General features: G+C 46.0%; 1 protein-coding gene across 2 annotated transcripts in view; it reads left to right on the top strand.

The window, feature by feature from the left end:
* Nucleotides 1-25036, top strand: part of LOC8027631 (tyrosine-protein kinase CSK) — a 50704-nt gene that overhangs the window by 9813 nt on the left and 15855 nt on the right. For both annotated transcript variants that reach the window (XM_029992175.3, XM_040504449.2), the window contains exons 6-10: nucleotides 2581-2746; nucleotides 5231-5327; nucleotides 5858-6019; nucleotides 19121-19316; nucleotides 20452-20538. In XM_029992175.3, coding sequence (XP_029848035.1) covers nucleotides 2581-2746; nucleotides 5231-5327; nucleotides 5858-6019; nucleotides 19121-19316; nucleotides 20452-20538 — 708 coding nt within the window. The remainder of the gene's footprint in view (nucleotides 1-2580; nucleotides 2747-5230; nucleotides 5328-5857; nucleotides 6020-19120; nucleotides 19317-20451; nucleotides 20539-25036) is intronic.

The following is a 25036-nucleotide window of genomic DNA, read 5'->3' as shown; positions in this document are numbered from 1 at the left end:
GAGGACATAGTACAACATGGGACAGATCAACAAAGAAAGGCACAACACCGGGTATATGACATAATCCCTCATTATAATGAAGTCAACGGGACGGCACAAAAATTCAATATAAGCGGTAATTCTATAAAAGAGAGAGAGTAAAAAAAAAATAGTGTTAGTATCCTTGAAGGCAACCCGAAACAGTGCGGAGCACTCGGACCATATATTTAATCAAACAAATTTTGGTTATGAAGATCTCGCAACAGCTTTACTGAGTAAAACAATAATTTAGTGGAGTTTGCCGATAATTTCATCCGGGCATCAATTCTCCTCGAACTGCTCCAGGCATTGCAAGAACAGTGTCATCGCCCCTGCATTCCACTTTGTTTCGGAGCAGCCGTAGGATGTTTCACGTCTGTGTGGTCGTCGGCGTTTCCCGAGGTACCCTTCTGACGTCGCTTCGTGTTTTCCCTGGCTGCACGCAAGGACTTACGATCACAGCACCCGTGTGGGAACGTCCGCATCGACAAGCACAAACGAATCAGTTATTCTCGGTGGCTTTGCCAACATGTTTTCACACACTCCCGTGGAGATCGTTGCAGCTATCGAAATCTTGCGTCGGCTTGACAAGCATGCTCGCGAGAAAAAGTTTGACGTGTGCAAAGCAATTAGCGACCTTTCATCTTTGGGTCGTGGGTGCGTTTCTCCTGCATGAAAATCTTCTCGGACCCGTCCAATACGCCTTGTTTGTTCTGTAAAATGGTGGACAGTGTCGAACAGCCGATGCCAAAATGTAGAATTCTTTGGCGGTTTCGAACTTGGGCCGGCACTTTTCTCAATCTTGCAGATCTAAGTGACTTTCGGTGACCACTCCTAATCTCCTATACGATGCACACGTGCATGTAATACGCCGGAGGCGTGCCCGTGCAGGCGCGCACGTCGGGGGGATCCTGAAGGAATGACCTTCTCCGGGTTCCATCACTCCCTTGACCCGATTCCGACAGGAGCTGGGCAGCGTCGGCCGTGGGTGCCGTGAGTAGCGTCAGAACATTGATACGGCTGCCGCTGCTCCCTGCCCATGTCCCCTTGTCGGCACATCGACATCGGAAGCGGCGCTCTGCCAGCTCTGTGCGCTCTGCCATCCATCACTTGTTTACTTCGTTTTTCCAGTCCGCTGTTTGCCTCGGTAGAGAAGGGGGAGGGATTGCAAAGGTCTCCGTGCGCCTCCGTGCAGGCTTGCATGCTTTTGGCACCGCGGCCTTCGTAATAAGCGTGGTTGGCCACTGGTACACTTAGAATAATCCAGATAAAAATGCGTGCATTTCGGTCAGGACCACGTTAACTTCGATAAAAGGGATAATTCGAAAGCAATTTCGTTATAACAAGGGATCACTGTATGTAAGAAAGATATTCATGTAAATACGTTTCAGTAGTTATGTATGTCATCCTCTGAATGCTCTGCCTTGAAAGCATAAGATATATGTACAAACTTCACGTTTTCTGCGCCTTTCACACTGCAGCAGATTTTTCGAGGTTAGGTTATTTTTTGGAGATCCCCGTTCACTAGGCACAGATGCCAAAGGAGATGTTCATTTCAGAACATTTGGAGTGTGTCTTCCGAATGCTCTGCCGTGAAAGCAGAGATTCTGCAGCATGTTTTCTCTGAAGATGAGGCTCTCAGTACACATCTTGAAGTTCTCAAGTTTTTCCACCAGTTCAAAGTAGCTGACTGTAGGCACAGACAATATAACATTCGAAGAGTTTCACTTTCGGATATGCATTAAACGAATGCAACCGAAACGAAACTGCCTACCTCTCGCTCTGAAAATATCTTGGGAAATGGAAGAACGAAACCTCCTTTGACTGGCCAGAGCTCTTGCTTTTATGAGAATATCCGAGCGCACAATGTCAAATCTCTGCTTGCCGATGAAACACTAAGATCAAGACCGATCCGAGCAAATGAATGCGCACAATGATGACTGTTGAACCGTTGCAGCCAGCGCCGCTGTGCGATACCAGTTCATTATACTACCAGCCTCTGCGCGGAAGCAGAACCATGCGAATTTGGTGGTGGAAGCACGAACAATTCTCCTGGGGTTTCTCTAACATAAATTACGTCACGATGGCCATGAATGGATACATGAACACAGCTCAATGGCTATGAATGAATAGATGGATATAGGAGCACTTTTATGAATTGGGTGGTATCTCTAGGCATGCCGTCACCGAGCTTTCAGTGAACGCCACTAGCTTCGCCTTGTAACTTCGGAAGGTAATGTTCTCTACTAAAATTCACCTTTGGGGAAAATTTGAGAAAGCAACGTGCAGGTTCCAAGTTTTCTGGTCGACCCTGGGATTCGTAATGCACAATATGTCGTTGCTCCTTATAGAATCCTAGTGAGTCGGTCTGCGTTCACTTGATGGGACTATGAAACAATTTTCTAGCTTTCTTCGATTTCCAGTTGGACTTTATCCTCAAAATTAGTAATACTGTAAACTACTTTTTTTATGTTCTCGTAATCTCATGGTTTAGCTAACGTCAATCTCTACGCTCTGCCAGCTTGACGACATCCCTGCCCTGTGTGCCGGTTGTCGTTTCAGCACTACGAGCAGGATGCGGACGGCTTGTGCACACGTCTGTCCCAGTCGGTGCCCAAGCAGGACGGAGAGATGGCCATCGACCACCGGGCCTTTGAGATGGCTGGCTGGGCCATCAAGAAGCAGGACCTGCAAGTCATCGAGAACATTGGCAAGGGGGAATTTGGAGGTGCGTTTCTTTCTACGCATCGCCGTTTTCCACTTGCTGTCATACCTCGGCCAACCTCACTCATGAAGGGCCCTCACTCACCCTCTTCTTCTTAGGTGAGGTATGGGTGAGTGAGTTTCTGAACCAGGAAAATTCTTGAGTGTGAGGGTTAGTGAGGGCTGTGAGGCTGGGACGACTGAGTGTGTGACGGGTATGAGTGCATGAGGCCATGAGTGCATGAGGACGGGGAGTGCGTGAGGACCTCGAGGGCGGTGAGTGTGTGAGGGGTGTGAGTGCGTGAGGGGCGTGAGGGCGGTGATCGGCGTTAGAGACGTGAGGGCGCTGAGTTGCGTGAGGCGTATGAGTTTGTGAGGGCTGTGAGGTTCAGTGAAGGTGAGTGAAGGGTTGAAGGTGAGTGTGACTGAGAAGGTGAGGGTGAGTGAGGGGCTGAAGGTGAGTGTAGCCAACACCTCCTAGAAGAGAAGGCCGTAGCGCTCCGAGTGGGCACGTCACAATGGTGGAGGAAGGAAGGCCATGGCGCAACTATGTGAGAAAATGCCGCTGCCGACGTGTATCGGCGTATTAATGTTCATGCGCATTTATCCGACATTAATACACGTTTTAAAGCGCAGTCTTGTACAATTTATTATATATATATATATATATATATATATATATATATATATATATATATATATATATAATATAAACGTAATATACAACGCGTTACCAAAGTTGAAAGTACCAAATTTATATTTTTGATTATCCCCGTAACCACGGGACTAAGCGCAGTCCCGCAGCTCCCCACACTTTTCGAATGAACCGGCTCCGAATTTCCAATGCAACATCTTCCCCCGAACGGGCTTTGATTCTGGTAAATTTACGTTGCGTGTGAGCTGCTGACTGCATGCTAAGGTATGCTGCGACATTTCAGTAGGAAAAGGAACCGAAAAAAAATCCATTCATCGCCGCTGGGAGGCAGCGCACACGAGGAAGAGATGGGTCGACAATGTTAAGCCTCTCGTCCCACACTGCTGGTGCTGCTCGCGTGCGTGTGCGTGTGTGTGTGTGGTTTTGTCCTACCCATCGTTTTTTTTTTTGTGTCATCACCGCAGTCTCGGGTAGATTTTTTTTATGTGTGTGTTCTCTTGATACTACGGCATTTACGTGGATTTGCGAAACAAGTCCTGGCTACGGTTTGACTGACGTGTGTGGCAACTAGTCAACGATGACACTGGCCTATGACCTCTCTAGACAGAGAAAGACTTCTTGAAGTTTGTGTTAAAATTTTTTCGTGATGGATCGTGTGGGACGTATGGATACGATCGACAGGTGAGGATCAACTTATTTACGGGCTTTCTTGGTCATGTAAGACGCAAGTAAAGTGCTGCAATCGATTCTTTTTTTTTTTAATATCGTGATAATGGAGTTTTGTTCTTCGTCATTATCCATTTGCTATTGCGTCGACATTTATAATTATGCTTGGTAATATTCTAGTTTTTACTGGAAGGTAAATAACAAGTTCGTGTGATTATTGAAAGTGCGTTGTTTGTGCTTATGTGTTTATTTATACTAATGTTATTTTATTGCCTTTACCACGTTTATACTAGAATCTTAACTGTATTAGGGTAATTGTATTATTGTATACAGAATAGGTTATATTTTGTTCTTAGGCACCTCGAGCCCATAGGTAGAATTAAATTAGTTGACTGTAAATAGTAAGTTTAGTACCCCTGCCACACGGAAAAGTTAATATATATTGATTAAATAATACGGGATTTAATCAGCTCGCTGTTTTGAGTGATTATATGAGCATCGCAAGCTGATTTGTCGGCCCCACATTTTCATTCGATCGAAATTACGTTACTTTTGCCATGTGGCTGGGGTATGATGCAAGAATTCAGTGACTGCACGCGATAACATCGCTTACATGATCGTAAGTGACATTCCTCTAGCCGTGTCCGCTTTGACTACGTCTACCTGATTTTTCAATGTGACCTGTTTTGCTGTGTTTAATCACTGCGTGTCTTGCCATTTTGTCGAAGTATTTCTGTGTAAAATATGCATTCCTGCAGCAATAATTGCGTGAATCAATGTTTTCTCTTATACGCCTTCCTCGTACCGCTTCATACCGATCACTTAGCGGTGTAATATTTTGCCCGTTTAATGAAATGTCTTCGAGACCCATTGCTATGTGCAGCTTTCAATTTAGCTAATAAGACACGCTTATGTGACTAAAAGCACGTTACGACGATCGATCCACGCGCGTTGGCTTCACTTCGCTGTGCGCCCCTGATGGCCTTCTCTTCTAGGAGGGGTTGGTGTATCTTTGAGGGTGAAGTTGAGTGAGGGGCTTAGGTAAGTGTGGCTGTGAGGGTGAGGGAGAGCGACCTAAAATGCCGACCTCTGCTTGCCGTACCGTGCGCTCACGATGCATAGTAACTTGCATATGTGACATGGCAAACAGCAGCTTAGAAAAGTATCAAATTTTTCTTTGGAATTCAGATGTCCTGCTTGCCAACTACAAAGGACTAAAAGTGGCCGTGAAGAAGATCAAGGAATCCGGGAAGAACATGCTCATTGCAGAAGCTTCACTCATGACGTGAGTGTCTTAACTTCTGTACCTGCTTATTTTTTTGCTGCTTTGTTACCACGTCATACCATTCTCTCTGCTTTGGTTCCTACATCATGCTGTTGTGGAGGGATCAGTGGCCATGTGTCTGTGAGCGCTCCACAGCGAGGAGTGTGTCGAGCGAGAGCTTGTGCTGCAGAGCAAAGGGATGATAGGTTCAATCCCTAGCCCTGCGTCTTTTGTTGTGTAATCACGACTCTGTGATATGATGCCAAGCTAGCAATGGCACTGCACTGACTAAATTTCCCACATACATAACTGCAGAGACACCAGATGCCAACTGGGGCCGACTTATTTTCTGCTGTCTAAACAAATGCACGACACAATTACTCTATGCTTTTCCCACAACACGATGTGAGATGGCAGAAAATAATGTTGAGAAATCACCGTCCAAGTTTTGAGTTGAAGAGCCCGCACAAATAGGCAACAACTTGCTTCCGGCGGTTTAGGTTCTTGACGAGGCAGTTAGGCCTACATGGTTCCTCTCCTCGCACTTGCAGTTCCCTGAGGCACCCGAACCTGGTCCAGCTGTTGGGCCTGGTAATAGAGGAGTCCTCCCTGCAGATAGTGACGGAGTACATGGCCAAGGGATCGCTCGTCGACTACTTGCGCTCCCGGGGACGACTCCACGTGACCCGGCTTGACCAGATCAACTTCGCTACGTGAGTGTGGCACCGCCTCCCTCTTTCCCAGCCCAGGCTATCTTCTTTCATGCAACTAGTGCATTTTGCAAGTCTTGTGCATTCTATTAACCTCCTGTCACTGTCTGCTGTAAAAAAGCTCTCTGTGTGAGTTCTGAAGCTGGCATGGGATATGTCCCTCTATGCTGGGGCAAAACTGCTACCCGAGTTTTTCTGTATAGACATTTGCAAGCAGCCACGCTTCGAGATCGTCTGGCCACTGTAAATGGAAAAACACTTTGTTTTTGCACCATTCTGGAAACTGAGGGTACGCCTCAGCAATGCTTCACTATCGGACGATCTACCCACAGCAGCAGGTATGCTTTGTCTCATCCTACGATGGACTAAAGGCCAAAGCCACGGGCCCCCAGGTCCAATCCCGTTCCACGCTATACTACTATGACACGCTTAACCTTGATTAGGGGTGGACGAATAATGCTCTAAATCCAAAAGCGCCGCATCATTTTTATAGCTTTGGCGCTGCAAAGAGCCTACCTATATGTCGTGGCTTTCTTTGCAATGTAAAATTGTTGTCACTCGGTGCTCTTCGATTCGAGCCACTGTTCGATTCGAGCCACTCAGTGATTTGAGACGCGGGATCCGAGACGTGCATCAAAGCGAAATACTGCACGAATTTTTAACGGGCTTGTGATTGGATCTGGCGGTTCGTAGCTTTTGCCTTTAGTCCATCGTAGGGTGAGACGAAGTATAGATAGCGGCGCTTAGAGTCTGTACTTGCAAATATTTGTAGAATGGTGACAGTAGTCCTCACAGAGCTCCCAAACTCGTTTTTGTCAAAAGGATCTCCCTGCAGTGGGCACATGTTTTAGTAGGTGTTTGGTGAGTGGTGTCACCACGGATGCCGAGCCATGCGAGCTCTTCTGCCCACACCAGGCTGTGCGTGGCTTTCCTGTGTCTGGGGAAAAGGGCATCTGGTGGTTGATACCAGCCTGGAGTAGGTTTGGACCCTTTGGGGGCCCCCCGGTGAGGCAATACACCACTTCGGCCCCTGCTTCTCGTAGACGGGTGTCCTGGCTTGGCCCGACCAAGATGATTCAGTCAGTCGCCTTTCTTTTCCTATCCTACCTTTGCCTTTTCTCTCTTTTTGCCCTTCTTTTCTATTTCTCCTTCTTTGGCGGGAAGGGCTAACCTTGGGTTGCGAGAGCTCTCTTAATCCACACTAAGTTATAGCATTGCTGGAGTAGCATACTGGAACAAGCCAAACCTGTTATGAGATGCTACCTACCGTAAAATACCGGGCAAGCGCCCACTCAAAATTTTGAGATAATCATGAAAAAATGGGGGATGGGCGCTTTTCCAGTCATCAGTTCTACATATAAATGCACTGTGCATATTTTCTCAGATCTTACAAATTTGGGTATGGGCACTTAATGTGGTATGGGCGGATGCACGGTATTCTACGGCAGGGATTCTCAAACTTTGTGGTCTAGCGAAACCCCAGGAAGCCTCAGAAACGGTCGCGGAACCCTCCCCCCTCCCCCCCTCTATGTTTGCCCACCGAAAAGCAACAGAGGCACAATTGTAGACAATTTTGGTTGTGTTGCTTCCCCAATATCCCCGCCATATCAATCGCGATGTAGTACAAAGTGAGATGAAGGCGCTTTGCATGGTCCTGCCGCGCACCCTGTGGCGTGGGGGGGGGAGGAGAGGGGGTTGCAATATGGGTGTTCGCGGAACCCATGAGACTAGCTCGTGGAACCCCTGTGTTCCCTGGAACCCAGTTTGAGAACCCCTGTTCTACGGTATCGCCCTTCCCCGCAGGGGGCACCTGTGAAAGCAGGTGTTTGGAGAGTGGCGCCTCCACGGACCCCGAGCCATGCGGGTTCGCCCGCCCACGTCTGACTGTGCGTGGCTTACCCGTGTCTGGGGAAAAGGGCATCCTGGTGGTTGAGCCGAGCCCGGGGTAGGTTTGGACCCTTCGGGGCTCCCCGGGCAAGGCAATACACCACTTCGGCCCCCGCTTCTCATAGACGGGAGTCCTGGTAAGGCCCGGCCAGGATGATTCAGTCTAGTCGCCACTCCTTCTACTATCCCCTCCCTTCTTTCACCCTTGTCTCCTCCTTCTTTTCACTCTTCTCATTTCTCTTCTTTCCTTTTCAACTTCTTTGGCGGCAAGGGCTAACCTTGGGTGGTGACAGATACTCTCGTCCAGATCCACACTTGGTTATAGTTTCTGGGTAGCGCTAATAGAGTAATGCTTCCAGCAAAGCCATATTTGTTATGGGGTATTACCTATTCCCTCGTTGGGCTCCGTGGTGGGCGGCGCGCCACAGATTCCGAAAACCCTTTGCCTTTTTATGGCGCCCCTCTCTTCTCAACCCCGAGCAGAGCGACCCCCGAAAAGGGTTCGCCCCGCTCCCCTTACTTTTGAAAAAGCTAATGAACCTGAAAAATATCCTCGATTTCTTGTAGTACACTCCGCAAGTGACACTGTGCATTTGTCAAAAGTTTCTCCCTTTGTGATTGCAAAGCATCTAGAACAAGTGGTTGGAAAATCTTATAAGGCAAAGAAGCTTGCTGGAGACCTCCTTGTTGAGGTAGAAAACAAGCCACAGAGCACAGCACTCTTGAAGATGACAAGCCTGGGAGACTACCCGGTTACTGTCACCCCCCACCGTACCCTGAATACTGTTCACGGTGTCATCTCAGAAGATGACCTTCTCGAATGCAGTGAAGACGAGATCCTCGAAGGTCTTCGCAAGAGTGCTGTCGTTGCTGTTCGACGAATCACCTTAAAACGTGATGGACAAGAAAAACCAACCCGCCATCTGATACTCACATTTGAGCTCCATGCCCTTCCATCCACCGTGAAGGCAGGATATTTGAGCTGCAGAGTCCGCCCTTTCATTCCAAATCCTCAGCGGTGTTTCCGTTGCCAAAGTTTTGGGCATGGTTCCCGAAACTGTCGCGGCCGAGAAACGTGTGGAAAGTGCGGTGGTACTGACCATGTAGCGGACATCTGTGAAAATTAACCGAAATGTGTAAAATGTAGCGGAGCTCACCCTGCTTTCTTTCGCTCTTGCCCAAAATGGAAAGAGGAAAAAGACGTCTTGACTTTCAAAGTGAAACATAACCTGAGCTACCAAGCAGCCAAAGAACAGCTTGCCTTTCAGGCAAGGGGTTCTTATGCCCAGGCAGTGTTGAGGGGACCTCCACTGTCTACGGCATCTGTGGAGACACAGACTTCCCTGGAAGACCTGTCCTCTCCACAGGGGTCCCCTTTTGAACTTTTGAAGGTGACGCACACTCAGTCACCTTCATGTTCTAAGGTTGCTGTACCCTCCAAGGAGGGTACCACCCCGTCCCAGCTATCAGGGGCGCCATCAGCGGCCCTAGCTGGTCCTTCTGGCAGGGGTCGAGGGCTCCCTCCTCGTGCTTCCTGCAGCAACCAAAAGCCCAGGCGGACAGAACAACCTCCATCGCCCAAGGGCCCAACGCTCTCGCCGGAAGAAAAAATGGACGAGAGCCTACCGCTCTCTGAAGACGACCAGTCTCTTCCCGAAACAGAGTCTCTTCCTCTGGTCTCCTCTGAGGTTGTAGGACGACCGAAGGACACTGCCAAGAAAAAAACAATCCGCCGTGTTGAGGCACCAAAAGCCCCATAAATTTGTGTCTTAGTCTTCTCTGGTATGTATATATATATATACATATATATATATATATATATATATATATATATATATATATATCGATCTGACTTCCTTTTAGAATGCCAATGTCTCTTTTTCTTCAATGGAACTGTAGAGGCCTCCTTCCGAATTATGACGATGTGAGCCAGCTGCTAGACGATCATGCCCCCATTGCATTTTGCTTGCAGGAAACACATCTAAAAGCCAGCCACACTAATATATTAAAGTACTTTCAGGTATTTCGCAAGGACCGGATACAAGCACTTCATTCATCTGGAGGTGTTGCAGTTGTAGTGCAACGCTCAACTCCATGTAGCGAAGTGACTCTGCAGACTCCGCTGGAGGCTGTGGCAGCCCGCATTTTGTTAGATCGTATAATTACAGTTTGTTCTTTATATATACTTCCCAGTTATCAGCTAAAGATTGAAGAGCTTGAAGACCTTATTAGTCAGCTTCCACCACCTTTTTTACTTTTAGGAGACTTCAATGCACACAATCCTCTGTGGGGGAGTGGCAGACGAGATCCTAGAGGGGCTCTTATTGAACGCTTCCTTCTTTCCTCGGGATTGTGCCTACTTAACACGAATGAAGCTACCTATTTTAGTTCTACCACTCATACTTTTACTTCTATAGACTTATCCATTTGTCACCCTTTAATATTACCATTGCTTTCATGGAAGGTCATCCAAAATCCATATGGAAGTGACCACTTCCCACTAATTTTAGAATTTAACCGTTCTCACGTCACTCTTTCATCGCGTTCACCTCGGTGGAAGTTTGAAAAAGCTGACTGGGCACGTTTTAAGCAATCATCTCTTTTAGCTGTTACATCTCTACATCAACTCTCTATCGACGAAGCGACAGACCATCTCACAAAGCACATCCTGGAAGCTGCAATGATTGCCATACCGATGACGTCCACCCATCTTCCTAAAAGGCCAAAGCCGTGGTGGAATGAAGACTGCCGAGAGGCTAAAAAGAAACAAAACAAAGCGTGGGGAATTTTTAGGCGATATCCTACACCGAACAACCTTATTAATTTCAAAAGAATGAGGGCACAGGCAAGGTACATCCGAAGGCACGCTAAGCGGCGAAGCTTTAGAGGATATGCTTCCTCTATTAATAGCAGTGCATCCCTGAAAGAAATTTGGGACCGAGTGCATAAAATCGACGGTTCTTACCGTGCATTTTCTGTCCCACTTTTAAGTTGAAATGGAATATGCCCTGCGAGTCTGAAAGAGCAGGCAGACATCCTAGGGGAACACTTCGAATTTGTATAGAGTTCCGAGCATTATACTCAAAATTTTCAGCGACACAAGTTGCATGCTGAAAAAAAGACCGTGACCACCTTTGGTGCTATGAGAGAACCATATAATGCTCCATTCACACTACACGAACTTCAGTCGGCTCTTTCATCCAAGCAGTCTGCACCTGGACCCGATGGGATTCATTATAAAATGCTCGAACATCTCCACCCGTCCACCCTGCAACTTATTTTGTGCCTTTTTAATAGAGTTTGGCTCGAGAGTCACTTTCCATCCTCTTGGAAGGTTGCTATCATCGTACCAGTGCTAAAGCCAGGCAAGGATCCCTCATGTTCATCTAGCTTTAGGCCCATAGCTTTAACTAGCTGTATTTCAAAGACTATGGAGCGAATGATTAATAAGAGACTTATATTTTACTTGGAGAGAAACAACCTACTTGATAAGTACCAGTGTGGTTTCCGTTCAGCCCGGTCCACAATTGATCATCTAATTCGTTTTGAGACCGCTGTGCGGGAGGCATTTGTGAACAGGCAACAATGCCTTTCTGTTTTCTTTGATTTAGAGAAGGCTTATGACACGGTTTGGCGTTTTGGCATACTGCAAGACTTGTTCAGTTTCGGTGTTCGGGGTCGCATGTTAGCTGCCATCCAAAGTTACTTGGAGCACCGTACTTTTCGTGTGAAGCTGGGCACAACACTTTCAAGAGAGTTCATACAGGAAAATGGAGTCCCCCAGGGAGGCGTGCTCAGCGTCACTCTTTTTATAGTTAAGTTAAATTCAATTACCCGTGTAATACCACCTTCAGTACAATATTCTATGTATGTCGATGACCTGCAGATCTCCGTCTCGTCCTGTAACTTGTCGATTTGTGAACGTCGGGTACAACTTACGGTTAATAACTTGATCAAATGGGCTGATACAAATGGTTTTAGATTTTCGCCCGAAAAAACAGCCTGTGTTTGTTTTTCTCGTCGGCGTGGAATTTGCCATGATCCATCTTTAAGTATGTATGGTACTCCAATTTCCGTAAAAAGTGAACACAAGTTTCTGGGTCTCATGTTTGATTCAAAACTCACGTTTATTCCACATATTAAGAGTGTTAAACTGAAATGTCTGAAATCTCTTAACGTTCTTAAGGTTTTATCGCATGTGGCATGGGGCTCAGACCGACTATGTCTATTACGCATCTATCGCTCTGTCGTTCGTTCCCGGCTTGACTATGGTTGCATAGTGTATGGTTCAGCCCGGGCATCGGCTTTGAAGATGTTGGACCCCATTCACCATCAGGGGTTGCGTTTAGCTACTGGTGCGTTCCGCACCTCCCCAGTACCTAGTCTGTATGTAGAAGCTAATGAACCATCCTTGGAGTATAGAAGGTTCACACTAGGTTTCATGTACTCCATTAGGGTCCGCTCGGTCCCTGAGCATCCTGCCCGAGATAACATAGAAAACATTCGGTTCCAGAGAACATTTCAAAACAAGCACTCCATAGTTCCTCCTTTTTCAATTAGGAACTGTAGTTCAGCAGAGTCTATTGGAATGGATGCAAAGGCCCCAGTAGTCCAATACCCTCCCCATATTGCCCCATGGGACTATAGCAACATTCCCTGCGACTTCACACTAACGAAACATAGTAAAAAAGATGTTCCAAAGGAAGTCATGAAGCAGGATTTTTTGGAACTTCAATGTAAATATCAAGAGTATACAAGTTTCTATACGGATGGGACAAAAGACGACTCCACTGTGGGATGCGCTATGATTGGACCATCCGTTAAGCGAGTAAGGAGAATAAACTCAAACACCACCATATTCACGGCAGAGCTCTTTGGTCTGCTATTGGCGGTCGACTACATAACCAAGAAAAGGTTTCCTCGCTCAGTAGTATTCCCTGACTCTTTGAGTTCTTTAAAAGCAATTTTATCGCTGGAACGGGTCACAAACCCACTTTTTTCTGAATTGCAGAGTAAGATTATTCTAGCCGCAAACAGCAACATTCGCATAACTTTATGCTGGGTGCCTAGCCATGTTGGCATCCCGGGAAATGAAGCGGCTGATTCTGCAGCCCGTTCTGCTAGCAAGAAACAAATAGACTTGCGTGAAATACCTTATAAAGACTATCACACGTCTCTAAAACGGTGCATTCGGTTAAAGTGGCAACTTCAGTGGAATACTGAAATGTACAACAAATTACATGCAATAAAACCTTACATAAGTGAATGGGAGAGTGCCCGGCATCGGGAGCGCTTTTACGAAGTAATCCTGTGTCGGTTACGAATTGGTCATACACGTCTCACACATGGGCACCTTTTGAGTGGGGAGGATGCTCCAGTATGTGAATACTGTAACATAACCTTAAGCGTTTTACACATTTTAATTGAATGTCGCACTTATGATCAATACCGTCAGAAACACTTCTCACAACTATATAGAGAACATGTCCCACTACACCTAGCCCTGCTGCTAGGTGATGAACCACTTATTTCTCATGTTTGCTTATTTAAGTTTCTTACTGATATCGGCCTTATACACCGACTGTGATTTTATTTTCCACCCCTAACTCATGACCATACCTTTTACACTTATACAAATGCATGTCCATATTTTTATCACATCACCTGCTACTATAGCTCTTTCCTCTCTCTAACCCTCTACTGCAATAGTTCAGACTCTTGGCGCATTATGGCCTTAGATGCTGATGTGCCAAAAAACCCCAATCAATCAATCTACGGTATCACCCTTGTTGGTGGGTGGTACGCTACAGATGCCAAAGTTTCTGCCCTTCATATGGGCTGTAAACAAAAAACCTTCCCCGATCGGGCCGGATAGACTGCACTATGCTATGCTTCAAAAGTTGTCCCAAGACTCGCTCAGAACCCTCCTCCTTTTTTTCAACTCTCTCTGGGAGAAGGCATGCTTCCCCCAGGCATGGAAGCGGGCTCACATTATACCGCTTCTGAAGCGTGGCAAAGACGCTACACTCCCTTCCAACTACCGACTGTTGCACTCGCATGCTGCCTGGGGAAAACAGACGAGAGACTGATAAACAAGCGGTTAATGTGCCTTTTAGAAACAGAGAAGCTCTGTGCAAATAACCAGTGTGTCTATCGTCGCATACTATCTGCAGTGGATCACTTTGTCCGCCTGGAAACAATAATCTGCGAAGCATTCATGCATAAACAACACAGCATCTCTGTTAACTTTGACTTAGAAAAATGTAAAAATTAAATAGCGCAAAGGTTAGACAAAGGACAAAGGACAAAACATGTTGACAGGACAAGCATAGCGCTTGTCCTGTCTACATGTTCTGTCCTTTGACCTTTGTATAACCTTTGCGCTATTTAATTTTTACATCATGCATATCCAACTAGCCCACCTCAATATCTTTGACTTAGAAAAAGCCCACAATACCATATGGAGATTTGGAATACTCGTAAGACTTTTACAGCTATGATATTCGGTATTCGGAGCCGAATACTGAAGTGTATAGGAGACTTTCAGGGGGCGAAACTCCTTAGGGTCTACCCTTGTCTGTCCGTCTGGCGTCCGTGCTCACATTGATTGCACTGCCTCTGGGATCGACCCACTTCTTAAAAAAAAAAAATAAAAAAAACGTACGCCCGCATGGGGGTTTAAACTCAGGACCGCTTGCTTACGAGGCAGACGTCTTAACCACTACGCTACACTCCAACGTTGCATGTAGCCGCTCAACGTCTATACAGGAGAGGGTGCTGCGGTCAAAAGCGTATATAATTGCGTTAAACTTAGCATGCATTGGCTCAACGTTTATAGACGAGAGGGCGCTGTGTTCAAATGCTCAACTGCGTATATAACCACGGTCCATACCACACATTCTCTTTCCGACATGAACCGTTGACTTAAGCGGTAGAGATGCGTTCTCATGACTTCTAGCGGATCCAAGCTGATCTGCTAGAAGAACCACTGGCTCTGCATTTCACCGACCATAAAGCAGTAACAATGAAGTCGAAACGCAACCCGGAACTCAGCACTACCTATGAGCAATAAAAAAAAATCAGCACCATCAGCACTACCTATGAACAATAAAATCAGTGTCACCAGCACCACCAGAGCTTCACCCCAATCAACATCATTCACCACATGGAGATGCGGCCTCTTTTTTGATGGACAGGACATTCCAGGTTCGACTGGGCTATACTTTGTCAGATCCATTTGTTCAAGAAAATAGAGTTCCTCAGGGGGCCATCCTAAGTTTCACCTTGTTTGCGGTCAAGATAAATTTCGTTGCGCGAATCTCCCATCTTCCATCACATACATGCTTTACGTAGACAACCTTCAGATCTTGTGTTCCTCTTGTGAACCTGTGAAGACCAGCTTCAGTTAGCTCTAAACCAACTTGGTAGTTGGGCAGATGAAAATGGTTTTAGCTTTTCTACAGAGAAAATGGTTTGTGTGCCGTTTCCCTTGCGCCGTGGGCTGCCTTCGAGTCCAGACCTCGACCTGAAAGCCATGCAATTGCCTGTTAAAAATTAGCACAGATACCTGGCTGCTATCTTTGACAGGAAGCTTACCGTGTTTATTCGAATATAAGTCGGCCTTTTTTTTTTTTTTTTCGAAAATCGTGATCAAAGAATTTCGACCTACATTCGCAACCAAATTTTGCGACCCTACCGGAGGCATGAAGCTATCGAGTCACCGAGCCGGCGTTGCCGTAGAGCCGCGCTGCTTCTTGTTTCAAAAGGCTTTTGGTGCACGAAGACAACCGAAATGTCCCGCCCGCGGTGGCCGGTGCCGCTATCGCGCCCATCTCTCGGGCGTCTGGTTTCGCCATCGCGCCTCTAGCCACTACCGTTCCCCTTGCTGGGCAACGGGGAAGAAGAGGAACGCGATGCGCCATGCACTTTGCCCTCCATCCTCGCAAACGCGCACAAAAAAAAAAAAAAAAAAACAAAAAAAAAACAGGTTACTTTTGTTTGTTGCTTGAGGCGGCTCGGCCAACGCTCGGCTCGCGTGTTGCTCATGGCGACACGGCGGCTTTGCATGCGTCTTTGTAGTTTGTCTTTCGTCGCTTCGCACCTTCTTTCGTTTCTTCTTGTCGTCATTTTACAACGGTGTCAGTGAAGCATTGTTGCGAATTTGCGAGGATGTCTACCAAGCTGACGAAGCTTCGGACGACGATGACATGTCCAGAAGTTCTGACGGTGATTAAGTTTTTGGCATCGCCCCGTGATTTAGCTGAGAGTGGTGTAGATAAAGGTTTGTTGTTTTTTTTTGCCCGAAATTTCCCCTGTTCTTAAAAATAAAGAAAAAAAGTCTACCTATTTTTGAATTATTTTTTTTTTATTCTCGGTGGGTCAAACAAATAGGGTTTGACCTATTTTCAAGTAAATACGGTACTTTTATTTCCCACTTGAAGTGTCTCAAGGAAAAATGCCTTAAAAGTATGAACCTCTTAAAAGTCCTGGCACACAAGACTTGGAGACGAGATAGAAAATGTCTGATGTGCCTATACAATTGCCTTGTGCTATTCCGTCTTGACTATGGTGCTATAGTGTATGGATCAGCACGACTATCGGCTCTGAAAATGTCAGATCCAGTGCACCATCTTGGGTTACGACTCTCCACGGGTGCTTTCTATACATCCCCCGTTCTGAGTTTATACGGCGAGTCCAACGAGTTGTCGTTAAATAAAAGACGGCAACATCTATGTATGACATATGCCTACAGAATTTTAGCTAACCCTCACGATCCAACACATGATTCCATAAAACGTTCAAGGTTCCCTCTGGAGTTTTCGAAAACAAGCCCAGCATCATGCGGGCATCAAGCCTCTGCCTCGCAGTCTGTTGTACGTCTCTTCAGATTTCTGCTGATAGAATGTCCCTACTTTCGCCAGTTGACTGTATTACTCCCTGGGAGGGACTGCCAGTTTGTTGCGACTGTTTGCTTACAAAATATAAGCACTGTGTTACTTCGGTGGTTATCCTGCGAGATTTTTAAGAGTTGCAGACAAAATGTGCTGATTATTGTTTAGACAAGGTATGCTGATTATTGTCAGTTTTATACTGATGGTGCTAAGGCTCAATTCTTAACTGGATGTGTCGTGCATTCTGAGAACTTTTCTAGAACTAAGAGTCTTAATTCGACCGCCAGTATCTTGACAGCAGAACTGTATGCAGTGTTGTTAGCAGTTGACCATATTAGACTGTAGAGAACAGTAAGGTTGTTATAAATGTGTACTCGCAAAGTGCAATCACTAGAGCTGGGCGTCGATTAAAAATTTTAACCCGATTAATCGCCTGCCTTTAATCGATTAATCGGTCTCGTTCATTTCCATGCATAATGATATTGTTCAAAAGTAAAAATTGCATCTATTTTCTTTTTTTTTTTTTGCTGAATATTTGTTAAACGATGCAATAATTTCAATTATGAATCAGCTTCGATATACAATTGAGAGCAGTTAAAAAACACTCACACTCAAATAATATTACTTCAGCTCCATGAGGCAAAAATGTTCGTTGACATTCTCAGAAAACGGCGACCTCCTTTGATTGCTCCCAGTAGTCTCTGCTGCGCTAAATGGACTCTCGCACGGCGTTGAAGTCGCTGGGACATCTGTAACCTTCTGCACTTGTCTGAAGTTACAAATTTTTTCCTTACAGTTTACCTTAAGTCAATATTTCACCTAAATTTTTCACTTCATATTGGTGTGCTCGTCCATGTCTGCATAGTGAAAGCATTTCATTTTTATTTAATTTTGGTTCGTCAAAACTTTTCCCGATTAACCGGTTAAACAAATTAATCGTGATTAAAGCATTAATCGATTAATCGGTAGGTTAATCGATCAATCGCCCAGCCCTAGTGATCGCTGCAATTAGTTTTCTCAAAGACACCAAAAATATGCTTATACAGCTTGTGCATGCCAAGATTAATCGTGCATGTCAGAACAGTCATCATATGATATACTTTTCTGGGTTTCAAATCATGCGGGTAATGAGAAAGCTGATAGGCTCGCTTCCTCCAGGAACCTTTGGCAAGCAGCAGCCTCTTTACCTTACCAGGATATCAAACCAGTCATGAGGGCATCAATTTTCCAGAGTTTGCAGACAGAATGGAATAAAGAATCTGACAATAAGCTTCACTACACCAAGCCCATTCTCGGATTGTGGGAGAGTGCCTCTATACTCCGCAACAACTTTTCTTGGCAATGCAGTGGAAGGTACAGGCCCGCGTCCCCTCTCCCATTTTGAGTGTAAGCAGGCTCTCCTCCTCCCCCATTTCTGGGGAGAGGAGGAGAGCCCGCGCACACTCAAAATGTGTGAAGGGACGTGGGCCGTGCCTTCCACTGCATTGCCAAGAAAAGTTGCCGCGGATTATAGAACCGATTCCATGAGGTCTTATTAGTAGTTCTTGCACAGGCCATTCCTATATAACTCACAAATATCTCGTCTGTGGAGAAGACCTACCATGCTGTTTACACTGCGGGAATGTTGTTTCCATTCTACATATTTTAAGGATTTGTTCCGGTCTTGATGAAAAACGGCGGCATCATTTTCCGGAATTGTTTATATATCATATAGCTTTTCACCCTGTTGTTTTACTAGGAGACCACCCTCTTATCCCATTTGAACATGCGCTCAGTTTTATTTCTAGCACTGGCTTTTTACACCAGCTTTAATACCCACAATAATGACAATTGGAACATCCCATTTTAACCAGAATGTGAATCAACAACACACTTTGGCCTAAGTAGCATTTTGTGCCATAAAGCCTCCAGTCATCATCATCAAAAATGTCTTTTCTCTCCCAGCTCTTAGGTGCATGTTAGGATTTGGTTGTTGGTTTTGCATAATTATTAATTTTTTTCTGGTATTTTCATTACCCGTAATCATTGTTCTCAACTCGCTAGCTTTGTCTGGGCCTAGTTGGAGCCGTGCATATTGCAGTTTGTACCGCTAAGGAAGGCGTCGTGACATGCCAAGGGTCGTCGCTTTCGGGCCGGAAGAAGTTGAATGTTTTTGTAAAGGCAGGCTGCCAGTATTCCGAGCTTGTGTTGTATTCTGCCGGCAATGGTCTGGCGTTGCAAGTAGTACTGGGCCTCTTTTCTATACTTCGCTACGCACGCTAGACCTGCAAGAAATGACGCTGTGAGGTGTGCCATATAACATAGACGTTGCTTTCTTGTTGTCCAGCGACACCTGTGCTGGGATGGCCTACCTGGAGTCCAAGCACGTGGTTCATCGAGATCTTGCCGCCAGGAACGTCCTCATCTCGGACGATGGAGTGGCCAAAGTGTCGGACTTTGGGCTGGCACGGGACGAGAGTGACAACCTCGAAGGAGGCAAGTTCCCCATCAAGTGGACTGCTCCTGAGGCCCTAAAGTTCAACGTGAGTCCACCTGCCACATTTTAGTCTGATGCGCCACTCTGCCTGTTTGTAGCAAGGTCGCCCGGTGCATACCACGGTGGACGAAAAAAGAGCTGTCGGACCAAGGCCGGAATGGGGGCTGAAATTCCACTCGGGCTTCTTGTCTTTCGGAGGGGGCACTGTCGAGCTGGGGCGATCCGCACGCAGTCTCAAAAACGTGTGCACGAATAGGGATGGTTCTTCGAGCTTCTGTCATGCTGCGCCAGCTTGAGGCGTCCGTTAGAATTGAGAGCGAACCTTCGGCACACTTGCTCCGCGGCTAAGCGGAGCCGTTCGGACACCTCTTTCTTCTTCCACCATGTCTGATGCTCTGGAAGTGGAGATCTGGAATGAAAACTTGGCCTTGGTTGGTGTTAGCTGAACACTAATAAATGCAGAAAATTTACAACTGCTCGATGGCGATTCCTGTGTTTACAACAACCAGAAAGCAGACAAGCGGTTTGCGTGGCAGCGTGATATCGTCACTCTAGCAAGCAGAAATGTGCACCAGTCAAATGCACCGTCATAGAAAGGCGACCTCCAAGGCGTTCGCTCTGCGTGGCATATAAGCAACATGACAGCATACCTAACCAATCTGCTGACTTGTATTTAGGTACGCACCAACGAAAAATAAAGGAACAAAAACATAAACTTTTCTTGAAGTGGCAACTACAAATGCGGGAGCGACTTGTATTTACACACCAATAAAAAATAAAAAAAATGAAAACATGAACCTGAAGTGGCATTTGCGAACGCGGGTGTGCTTTGAAGGCTGCCTTTAGGAGCCGTCCGCATTGTTTTGCCGGATCGCCCGGATCCACAGCTACCACTTCTTTGAGTGCAGGCTAGTATGAGAAAACCTGAAGAAATATCAACCCCGACAACGCTTGCTGGCGTTGCTGCAGTTGACGACAGAACATAGTTGGGGCATGTCGGAGAACTTCGAAACGCATGGCCACCGCTGCTTCCCGCAGTCGCGAGCCGGACGCACCATGCCATCAAAAATGGCAAACTCCTGTTTGATGCTGCGGCACATGCGCCGTGGAAACCCCGGAAAAGGCCCAGTGTGGTTGCGTTGCTGCTGCTTACGCTGAGTCGGCTTCTTGTTTTTTTGCAGAAATTCTCCAACAAGTCGGACATGTGGAGCTTTGGGATCCTGCTGTGGGAGATATATTCCTTCGGGCGGGTGCCTTACCCAAGAATTGTGAGTAGCATCATTCAGCTTTCTACTATTTTCATGAAAGATGTATAAGGTGGCACAAGCGGATCTTCCACTGCAAAACGAGCAAGAGAAATCGGTGCCTGCATATGCAAATTATGCACGCAGTGACGCCTCGAAATTTCACACAATAAAACTGACCTGCTCATTGCACATTCGGTGAAAGTATGAAAATTTTATGTGCAAGTGCCGATTCTTTCGGCTCGTTTTAGAGTGGAAGATTCTTTTGTGTCACCCTATATGTTAGTTTCTGCTTGGATCTGATCCCAAGTTGTGAAAAAGGTATCCCTGCTCTAAAAAGTATGGATGGGAAAATTAAAAAATTTTGATTGCATTTGTTGCATATATCAGAAGTAATTTATGTAATTTTAGATAATAATTATCCATTCTGTCTTCTCATTGGGAGTGGGACTGCAGATATGTACAATAGATTATCAATGATATAATAAAGTTGACCCGGGACGATTCAAATCTTTTAGAAATTTTGACTAAAAAACCTTATTTGTAATGTGATACATTTCAAGATACAGTAAAACCTCGTTATAACAAAGTTAAAGGAGCGGTCGTAATTATTTCGTTATAACCATTAGTTTGTTATAGCCAATGTCCATTTCTTCCCACTACTAGCAAGCAAGGGGAATTATGATTGCTTTGTTATATCCATTAGTTTGTTATATCCCGTTTTGTTATAACGAGGTTTTAATGTAGTGTGAATACTCTCTCCGGCTGCAGTTGTTGGTACGAAAAAAAGCACTGCCCCCAAGGAGGTAAAACCCTTCAATTTTTAAAATGTTGAGGGACTTTGAGGGAAACAATAATGTGCTACCGCCAGGTCTTCTGCGCACTGCGGCGCTCCCAGTCACTCGGGCGGCTGTAAAGGTATTTCAAGAAAGGACACCCTAGCCGAGGCTCTTCAGTCACATCTAAGGTCAGGGAAGGAAAAACCTCAAGCCGATATTCAAACAAATAAAAAAGCGGGCTGATCCCACATGCAGTGCAGTACCGGTGATATTGCATTGCCTCCGGGATCGAATCAAATTTCTCACCCAGAGTCATTTGTTCTTGCAGCAAAATGGTGAGTTGTGCTAGTTGGTTCATTATGTACTAAAAGCGTCAAAAGACTGACAGAGTGAGGATGACGACAACACAAGGTGCACCTGCAACTGGAATTTTGTTAGATTTTATTAGCTGTCCAGTGTAACCTATGTGTGAGCACTACACTTTTTCTAGACACTGCAATTCTGGAACAACACAGCCAAAAAAAAAAAAATCCGGGGGAATTCAATAAGCATACATGATAAAAACTAGGGGCGCTGTTAAGTGTGTCATAAGCTTTCCTTGGCCTTGATTGAAGGAATCTTTATTTTTAGCACAAGAGTGGGCGTGCTGGAAATTATGTGTTTGCTTCATAGTGCGCTTTGTATTGCCGCCGTCTTCACTCTGTCCAAGTCTTTTGGTACCTTTAGTGCTCATTTGTTCTCACCAAGTATGTATGCATATTTTATTGCCTTTATGGAGCTTGTTTCAGATAATACAATTTTCGGATGATACAAATCTTTTCTGCAATCCCGAGAGATTCATATCATTGAGATTCTACTGTAGTTAGACAATTGATACAACGAAGTGATTCTAACTTTTCGTTTTCATTCGGCCTTTCTATGGTACTTGAGCTTTCATTCGGCAAATAAATTAAGAGCTCCGTCGTATAACCCTGTATAGCCTTTGGATCCACCCTATGAGCGTGAGATTGCAATGACCTGCTGCCATTCATTCAGCATGCTTATGCTTTACTATGCCTTACACAGTTTCCTTGGCCAATTTTCAAACATGTGCCCAGGGGCTTGACCACAGGCTTTAAAGGGCTCGGTATCATGACAGCTGCATTTTCCTAACAGTGGGACATAATTGCACGGGGTCATTCTTCACTCTCGAAATAACTAGTCTCGACATTCATGCCAACATTGTTTCTGACCCGTTGACTGAGCCAGTTTTGACCCGGTCAAGTGACAGGGATGATGATCACTCAACATTGGTCCAGTCTTGCCAGTTGTGCCATTCTCCCTACTTGAATCAAGTTGTCTGTTTTCAAATTTTTAAGTTGTCCCTTTCAACCTCACAAGAGGCCTCACATGTATAGTGGCTTTCCATTGTTCCCAAAAATAATGGTTTCAGAACCTTATCTTCTTTATGGTTAGCCGGTGAGCAGAGGTAAATTATTTAGTAAAGACCCGGAGAAGTAAAAAATGTAGGAACCGAATTATGCTATTACAAAAGGCAGAGCATGCATCCACATACAGTAAGCCTCCACCTACTGCTTTTGAAACGTTTGTAAACTGATGCAAGGTACACATGTATGACGCGCCCACCACAGACTTCCGAGGCCACCTAGCCACCCGAGACGGCCCTTCGTCAGTTGCTTCTCCGAACACCCCGGTGCAAGGCGGTGAAGTCCACCCTATTATTGTATTATCCCAAAGATGCCCCCCCCCCCCCCCCCAAAGCATAACCCACCTCTATTTTTTGCACAATTTGCTATTTCTTTGAAATTACCAAAAGAGTAAGTTGCTCTAGTGATTGCAGAGCCCTGCCAGTGGTGACCTCGGCAGAAATGGTGTTACCTTGCCAATTACGGGAGATAAGCAAAGATTGCCGACTGGGAAGGACAGTCGTCTTTGGTTCGTCGCCCCTCCCTGCAGTCGCAAGTTTCGCAGGTCCCAGAATCTAAAACTAGCATTTTTTTAAATTCTTTTTGATCGCACACCGAAAGTTAGCTCACTCCTTATTTTCGCCCGATTTGCTTTCGATTTAGGTGGTCTGTGTCTTGAGATGCAGTATAGACCACTTACAACGTAACCGCTTATAGTGTAGGACCGGGTATAATGCGGCTTTTTTAAACCACCGGTTCGCCTCCCATTGAACTCCATGTAATTACATACCGCTTGAAATGCAGGCGCACGAAGGGAAATACCAGATATAGTGCGGTTTTCTAACAGCCCGGCGACCGCGCCGACTGACCGACGCAGAGAGCACGCTTCCCTGTGCGACATAGATAACGGCGCGATCCGCAAGCGGCACTCGCGGGCAAGGAGGTTGCTCGAAGAAGCGGGGAGAAGCGAAGAGAGAGGCTTCAGTTGCCATAGCGACGGAGGGACGCACACACGTGTCGTTCACATGCGTGCGTCCCTCCGCTCTGTGCGTTGGAAACGACCGCAACGACAGACCAATCGCAGGTCGAGGAGAAGTGTTCGCGCGGGTTGCATGCCGGTCGCGGGCCGGCCGGCCGGCTGCTTCTATCTGCAAACATGGCGTCGGTTTTGATCGTCGACGTAGGCGGCGTGGTGGAAGTTCATCGTTCCGCGTGAAAGCGCTATCCTTGACTGCGAATTTTCATTGTGTGTCGCTATGATAACCCAGCACGTACTATAGTCGGTTACAGGTTAAGAAGGTAGCGGCAAATGCCCCTCAAAGGAAATGCCATATCCCTCCGCCACCTCCGCATCCAATAGCGTCCCACCGTTTCCGTGACGTCGCGGCCAACGCGCGAGGAGGGTCTTGGCCTTTCTGTACATATTTGCTTTATCTTTCGACTTCGACTTAGCATTGCGGAAGCCACGAGAGGGAGATTAGAGTTTCCCCCCACCGACGGAAACAAATACGACTTTCGGGGATTAGCTTCCCCCATGATGGATACAAAGGCTGCTTTCAGGGGCTCGGTTCCCCCTCCGATGTATGCAAAGGTCGCTTTCTTAAAAAGTGGGATTGGAGACAAGTTGGAATCCATTGAAGCGGAACAAGGAGCGTTTCCAGCGAACTCTTCTTTCGACTGCGGAGAAATTTGAAACGGGCGCATCACGCTTGTGGGAGGAGCTTCTCCTGCCTTCTTGACTTGTAACCGACTATAGAAGGGAAGATCCACCTACTCGTGCCGCGGTGTTGTGGCGGCACTCTCAAGACAACAGAAACGCCCGTGTCGTCGTGTTTGTTTACTTCGACTACAGTGGTGCTTTCTAAGCATTTGTGTTTTCGAACATCACCCGGATTTCTTATTTGTAGCATTTCATGCCTGTGCTCAAGTTGAAGGTATTACTGGTGCGTACCGTATAAAGGATGCGAATTTTCACGCGTTTTCATCGCCGGAGAAAAGTGATTAGGGTTAGCAATCCTGAACGCTCGCGACGTCCGTCTGCAACCCGCGACGCCGTTAAAAGGCTGCGCCAGGCAAAAGTCGCTCATTTCTTTAAAAATGTGTGACACACTTGAGAGAGAAGTGTACTAGTCTGGTGAAATAAAGACTTTTCTCAAACTAAGCTTTATTTTTCATCTATACTCGTTTTCACCTCAAGAACCGTAGTAAAAATGTATGGTTTCTTGCGGAGCATTACTAATTTCCCTCTTTGGGCTGAGAATTGAGATATATGTAGGAGCATTTTCGATTAGATAAATGTTATTTTATCAAGACATACAGGTTTCAGACGCCAAAAGC

This window comes from Ixodes scapularis, unplaced genomic scaffold (assembly GCF_016920785.2).
Source record: "Ixodes scapularis isolate PalLabHiFi unplaced genomic scaffold, ASM1692078v2 PGA_scaffold1__304_contigs__length_218370807, whole genome shotgun sequence".
Lineage (NCBI taxonomy): Eukaryota > Metazoa > Arthropoda > Arachnida > Ixodida > Ixodidae > Ixodes > Ixodes scapularis.
This window is presented reverse-complemented; position numbering and strand designations above follow the sequence as displayed.